Here is a 6,972-nt window from a genome sequence, read left to right as displayed (position 1 = left end):
CCTCCCCTCCTCCCCTCCTCCCCTCCTCCTTAGACTTCCTCTAGCAAACGTTTTCAAAGTGGCCAGTGCTCAGGGCTTCTTCACTGTTGAGTGAGAAGCTGAAGAGCTAGAAGCAGCAGATGGGGGAGACCTCAGAGAGTGCTTCCAGAGCCAGGCTCCAAATCCTAGAAGCTGGACCAACCATGGGGGCTACAATACTGCTATGATCTGGTGTCTCTTGCTGTCACTGAGCCCTCCAACCCTAGGGATGTTCATGGGCCCATGACTGCCCCTCATGGAGGCTTTTTCCTTACCTTGTAGGATGGGGTCTCTGTGCCTGGGTTCTCAGCCTGAACGACAATGTAGGCATGTAAGAAGTTGGATGCGATCATATCTGGGACAAACGGTGTGTTTTCTTCTTGAAAGATGATGGCCACGATGTCATTCCCAATATGCCGCTTTCTCTGCAGCTAAACAGAAAGTGCCTCATTGGGACAGAAAGTGCCTCCTTGTTATGATAGTTAGGACCACCTCCAAAACAGGAAAGACCCCAACAGCAAATTCCTCTTTAACCCACTGTTCATAAACCCTGAACTTTGAGGCCAAGCTCTTTGGGGAGCTGTTCCTCTCAGTCTGTGGGAATTACCAAGAGGAGAAGGGAGAAAAAGCCATGTTGTTAAGTAACAGCTGGCCTGAATATTATTAAACAATAGCATACAGGACCTAGACACAGGACCCTGGAGAGAATGTAAGAATATGAGGCCAGATCTGGCCCTGAGAGAGCCATAGTTGAACCAGAAGAAAGGCAAACATAGGAGAAGCCACCTGAAAACAAAACAACAACAACAAAAACGCTAACCAGGCTGCCAGCCGTGGCTCTGTCAGCTGCTCCCTGGCAGGTGACAGCTTTAGGAGCAGAGAACAGTGACAGCAGAGGGTTCAATAGTTACCCACAAAGGCGTTCTGGAAAACACAGGCAGGGTGGTCAGGAAATGGAGAGAGAGGAGGCAGATCATTGCACCAGAGGTGAGGACACAGAGAAGCACAGGTCAGCAGGCTAGGGGAGAACCAATGGATGGAAGACCCAGCAGGGCCAGGTGCTTTGCCATGTGATCTAGGTTACAAGCCCCTATTGTGTGCCAGGATCTGTGAACTGCTATTCATATAGATGATTACAAACGATCACAAATACACCAGGCCCTGCCTGTGAATTTGGTCCTCTACTAAATGCATCCTGAAAGCAGGAGGTGCTCAGTCCTTTCACATTGAGTTTCTCATTTACAGGGTATCTATTATGCTGTGAACACAGTACTGGAGGCTTTTATGAAAACTGCCTCACTTGTTACACACATGTGCAAGCACACACATACGTATTCACACACACACACATACACACACACACACCTGAGCTCCCATTTCGTAAGAAGAAATAACAAAAGAACTATCATTATTTTGGTCCCTGCCAAGAGCCGAGCTCTGTAGCATATGCCAGGGTGAAATGACCCTGAGGTAAGAAGCCTCAGAGACTGGGACAGTAGGTGAGAGAGGCTGCAAAAACATAAGGACCAAAGGTGAAATCACCAGGGAAACCCCACTTTGGCTACAAAACAAATCTCACAGCCATTTGTTTCTGGAACATCCAGTTGTTTGGGAGCCAAATCATAAGTCACTTGCCAATTTCTTTTACTCCCAAGAAGCCATGCACAATGTTTATGATTTTGCATCCCGGCTCCTAAGCAGAAACAAACAAGTCAGAGTTTGGAGGAGGCCCTCCTGGGTTCCCTGAGGTAGGAAGGAGGAAAGAAGCATGGGGTCACTGGTATCCCAACAGACAGTATCCGCTGCCAGAGCCAGACCTGCCCCAGGGATGTGCAGCTCAAAGCAGCAAGCCTGGAGAAAGTTGGCTAATGCTGGAGCCACAGATCTCACAGAGTTCCCAGGTTAGGAACAGACAATGAGGCTGAGAAGCTTCTTGTACAAGCTTCACATTCATAGAGCAGCAAGGAAGCAGAAGGGGTGAGTGGCCAGGATGGGGGCAGAGGTTCCACAAGAAGCAGGCGCATGCCAGGTGTGAATCTTGGGAGCCCATTGTTCTGAAACCTAGTCACAGCAGTGGTCTACACAGACACTACTCTGAAGCCACAGTCTGAAGCCACAAAGCTACTGACTTGCTGAGAGTCCAACATTCAGCTTGCTCTGCCGGCTTCCACCTCCCATAGGCAGATCTGTTGTACAGCCTTATCAACCTTGCTTGCTTGGCTCCCAGCTTGACCCTTCACTGACTTCCCAGGGGAAGTTCTTGTTGTTGATGCTAGAGATAGAGCCCAGGGCCTCCTGCAAGCTAGACAAGTACTGCCCCACTGAGCCACACCCTGAGCCTCAAGGAAGTGTTTTAACAGGCCACTCCAGGCTGCTGTGTCATATCTGGCAAGTGGGAGTGACCTGCAGCTTGGCCCTGCCTTCCTGTACTGGTTACCTGCTGGGTGTCACCATCCGTGAAGGGCAGCTTGGTAGAGACATGGAACATGATCTCCCGGTCCCGGAAAGTAGTGTACACCGACTCCACCCCTGTCTGTCCGTGGGTCACATCCAGGCCTCCTCGAAAACTGACATAAAACAGGGCAGGAGCAGGAGAGAAGGAGTGAGGTGAGGTGGCATCTTGGTGACACTATGGACATATAGCAGATAGGTGGGTGGGAGGACATGAGAGCTGAGGGACGACAAGGGTATAAGATAGAGAGGTGTAGAGATCTGTTCTTCTGAACAGCCTAGCCCAGTGTTCTACCATCAGTCACCCATAAGACAAACATAGTTGGGCCTGGTGGCCACACGTTAGTAAACCTAGCCCTTTGGAGATCAAAACAACATGACCCTGAATTTGAGGCCAGCCTAGGCTATGGAGTGAGACTTTGTCTTACAACACAACCAAATTAACTAACTATCTAATTAAGACACAAGCAGAGCCAGGCGGTGGTGGTGCGCACCTTTAATCCCAGCACTTGGGAGGCAGAGGCAGGTGGATTTCTGAGTTCAAGGCTAGCCTGGTCTACAGAGTGAATTCCAGGACAGCCAGGGCTACACAGAGAAACCCTGTCTCGAAAAACAAAAACAAAAAAAAAGACAACAAGCAGAGCCTTCAAGACTTCGTTATGCATCCTCCACAGGGCTGTTCAAGCTGGATGGCCATCCATTTATAACCCCACGCTGATGCCTGGCTTAGCTTCCCAAAGCTCCTAAGGCTGGGCCCAAGCCTTTGTTCTGTCCAAGTCATCAGGCAAGAGCCAGGACAGCAAGTCACTCCATTGGATGTGGGTAAACCCACAGGAGACTGGGAGACCACAGAAGAAGGGAAAGCACCCAGCTCCCGTAAAGACCAAACCCCTCCATGTTTGTATCATCCCAGGCAGGAAGGAGAAGGTAGGGAGGAACTGATGGCCTTCCAGGAGCCAGCCCTTCCCCCTTCACAGAGATGTGGCTGCCAGCCTGGAACCAGTCTTCAGCAATTGGGAGGGAGAAAAAAAACGAACAGATGTACCTCAGACCCAAAGGGCCAAAAGGCCACTGTCAGGCACTCTGATTTTAAACCCGTTTTGTCCGCACTGTCTGTTTTACTTCTCTGTGGCCTTGGAGGGGTTATTCCACTTACATTTATCTCCCTTTTTTATAGATAAAGGAACTGGAATCTTCTCCAGGTAAAGTCACTGGCCCAACATCTTAGGGCTTGTGATAGAGGTGGGATTCTAACCCTGGTGTGACTGACGCCAAACAACAGTAGTGACTTCAAAATGAAGAGAACACAGAGCAAAGAGGGAGAGAATAAAGGGAGAAGGAAGCAAAGGAAGACAGCAATTATTTGAATGCCTACTGCAACTGGACTAAGTGTTGTCACACAAGATGTTAGGTGCTTGTTTGGGCTCCTGGGCAAGGGCTGTCTTAGGACTCTCGGCCATATGCCAGCTACTCCGTTGCATGGGTCTAAAATTCCAAAATGTTGCCTTTTCTTAGGAAAATCAAGACCAGAGTCTTCCAAACAATAGTCCCAATATTCTAGCTTTCTGTCCATTTAAAGGACCATACGCTGTTGCATGGATTTCTGCCAAGAGGGTTATTATGTTTTCGTGAAGTCTTAATTATCTGTTCTTTGAGCATTGTCCAAATCAGGTCATTTCCTTCCAAACGGCACAGGGTTCTCTTCCGCCTGCCAGGTGAGTGGTAGGGAAGGTGCATTCGTGTTGCTGCCAGTCTGAGCCAAACGTAATTAGAAAGGCAAACCGCAGCAGGAGTGAGCTCATCTTGCTTCGAGGCCACTGCCTTTCAGCCAACCTGTCACTCTGGATTATTCCTAGGACCACTGAGTCTTCAGGAATTCAGGCAGGTACATGAGCAAGAAACCAGAAGTTGGAAATGTCCCAGAGTTCCCCCAGGACAGAGCTGTCCCCTCTCCCCCACCAAGTGCCTCAATCGTAGATGCTGTGAGCCCCTGACAAAACTCACCCCTTGAAATCCTGTAATGTGATGGTGTCTCCCAGGAGATCCAAAAACTCCTTGAAAGCTGGGCTCTCCTCATTGTTCCCAAATAGCTCCTCCTCCAGGGTCTGGAAGAAACACAAGGGTCAGGGAAGGAATGAGAGGAAGCAGCTGGGTGTGGAGTGGGAGGGTTGTCCACCTCCAGGTCCCTTTCTCCTTTCATTCCCATTGTCCAGTACATTTGCCGTAGCTGTCCTAAGGTAGAGGGTGGGTTAATAGAGGAGGACTCTGCAGGGCTGGGTGCTGGTCCTGAGTAAGGAGGCCCTGGAGTTTAGCAGAGGCCAGAGCAAAGAGCTCTTAGACTCCACATCAAAAACATGATCCAAGGTGAAGGACCAGTCATGGACTTCCAAAGAGGCTCTAGAAAGAACTCTCAAAACTCTAAAGTAGGGCTCAGCTGGTAGCACGCTCCTTTAATCCCTGCACTCAGAAGGCAGAGGTAGGCAGAGCTCTGTAAACTGAGGCCAGTTGGGTCTACAGAGCAAATTCTAGGGTAGCTGGGGCTACACTGTGAGACCTTATCTCAAAACAGAAACTACATAATAATCAAAACTACAATAAGAGCCCACTTCACAGCCACTAGGATGGGTCTGAGGACAAGAACAAGTGTGGGTGAGCTTACAGAGAACTCGGGACTCGTGTGCACGGCTCCTTGATGGAACGTGAACAAGAAAGATAGTCTGTCAACAGCCTGTCAGTTTGTCAGAAGGCTAACCACGGAGCAATTCCACGCCAGGTATATACCCAAGAGACATCAACCCGTGTGAACATAAACAAAACTTATCCATGAATATCAAGAGCAGCACTGTATATAACCCACAAGTGGAAACAACTCAGACATCTGTCAACCAACGAACAGACTCTTTTAAATGTCTATTCAACGGAAGATTATTTGACCATAAATAAGGAAGAGATACATGCTACAACATAGATGGACCCTGAAAACATTTATCTAAGTGAAAGAAACCAGTCAAAAATGTCACATATTAAATATTCTTCCACTCCTCAAAGGTCCAGAATAGACAAAGCCAGAGAACCAGAAGGCAGACTATTTTGAGATATTCTTATTATGTAGCCCAGGCTGGCCTTGAATTTGGTATCTTCCAGGACCTAAAGGAAATGGAACAGAGGAGAGACTGTCCATGGGTGTAGAGTTTCTTTGAAAAGCAATGAGCACACCCTGCAATTAGATCTTTATTGCTGTGCCTCTGTGACAACACCACAGCCGCCTGTGGACATAATCCGTACTGTTGTGAACTGCACAGTGTAAGAATTATAGATCAGTAAAGCTGTAATCAAAACTTAACATATGAAAAATTACTATTAGGAAATGGTCAAAAGACACAGGCAGACATTTCACCTAAGTAGATACACAGATGACAACCAAGCACGTGGGAAGGTGTTCAGCATCACTAGCCGTCAGAGAAATGCAGACTAGAACAACAATGTGGTACACCACACATGCACCAAGAGGGCTACACTCAAAGCCAGTAGCACTGAATGTGGCTCAGAGGCAGAAAAGCTAAATCACCCACACACTGATGGGAAAACAGTCACTCCAGAAAATGGTCTGGCAGCAACACATGCAATTTACCATGCAACCAGAATTTATACTTCGAGGCAATTATCCCAGAGAAATGAAACCATAGTTTCAAAAACCCAAACCCTACATGAAAGTGTTTAGAGTAGTTCTAGTCATAATTCCCCAAAGTTGGAAACAACCCTGACTGATGTCTTAGTGAATAGATAAGCTAAGTAAAATGTGTGCAGACAGACCATGGAATACTACTCAACAATCAAAACAGTGCCCAAAGCAGGCATGGTGACACACACTTGCAATCCCAGCACTCGAGAAAGTACCAAGTTCAAGGCCAGCCTGGGCTACACAGTGAAAATCTATCTCAAAATAATGGAAGGAGAGAGGAAAAGGAAGAGAGAAATAGGCAAGGGGGAAGGAAGATGGGATGGAGGGAGAAAGGGAGACAAGAAAACAAGAGAGTCATGATACGCTTGAGAAGTTGGATTCTGCTGAGCAGAACAGCCCTAAAAGGTTTTAACTAAAATGTAGATAACTAACAAAGATATGGTATGCCGTATTGGTGCAGCGCTATCACAGGGTGAATACAAATGGAGAGCAAATAGATGGCTGCCATCAGCTAGGAACTGGAGGGAAGAGCAGAGGTGGGGGCGGGGAAGACAGGTGTGCCTCTGAATGTAGAGGACCTTGGAGTGAGAATCTGTTTCTTGACTATGGAACCTACACATGGATAAAACAACATGGAACAACACACACACACAACACATACAATATCCATGACACACAATCACACACCACATACAAATAAATCCATGTAAGGGGCCTGCAAGACGGCTCAGCAGGTAAGGGCACTTGCTGCCAACCCTGACGACCTACATCTAACTCCTGGACCCATACAGTATAGAGAACTGACTCCTGAAAGTCGTCCT

The 6,972-nt window shown here is 47.8% G+C and overlaps 1 protein-coding gene across 3 annotated transcripts in view; it reads right to left on the bottom strand.

Annotated features, from left to right (window-relative positions):
- The window catches only part of Rap1gap2 (RAP1 GTPase activating protein 2), a 183,708-nt gene that overhangs the window by 28,981 nt on the left and 147,755 nt on the right, over positions 1–6,972 (bottom strand). For all 3 annotated transcript variants that reach the window (XM_028759252.1, XM_028759253.1, XM_028759250.1), the window contains 3 exons: positions 4,474–4,574; positions 2,456–2,585; positions 294–449 (listed from right to left, as the gene is read on the bottom strand). In XM_028759252.1, coding sequence (XP_028615085.1) covers positions 294–449; positions 2,456–2,585; positions 4,474–4,574 — 387 coding nt within the window. The remainder of the gene's footprint in view (positions 1–293; positions 450–2,455; positions 2,586–4,473; positions 4,575–6,972) is intronic.

Source organism: Grammomys surdaster, unplaced genomic scaffold (genome assembly GCF_004785775.1).
Source record: "Grammomys surdaster isolate TR1022 unplaced genomic scaffold, NIH_TR_1.0 126278, whole genome shotgun sequence".
NCBI lineage: Eukaryota > Metazoa > Chordata > Mammalia > Rodentia > Muridae > Grammomys > Grammomys surdaster.
This window is presented reverse-complemented; position numbering and strand designations above follow the sequence as displayed.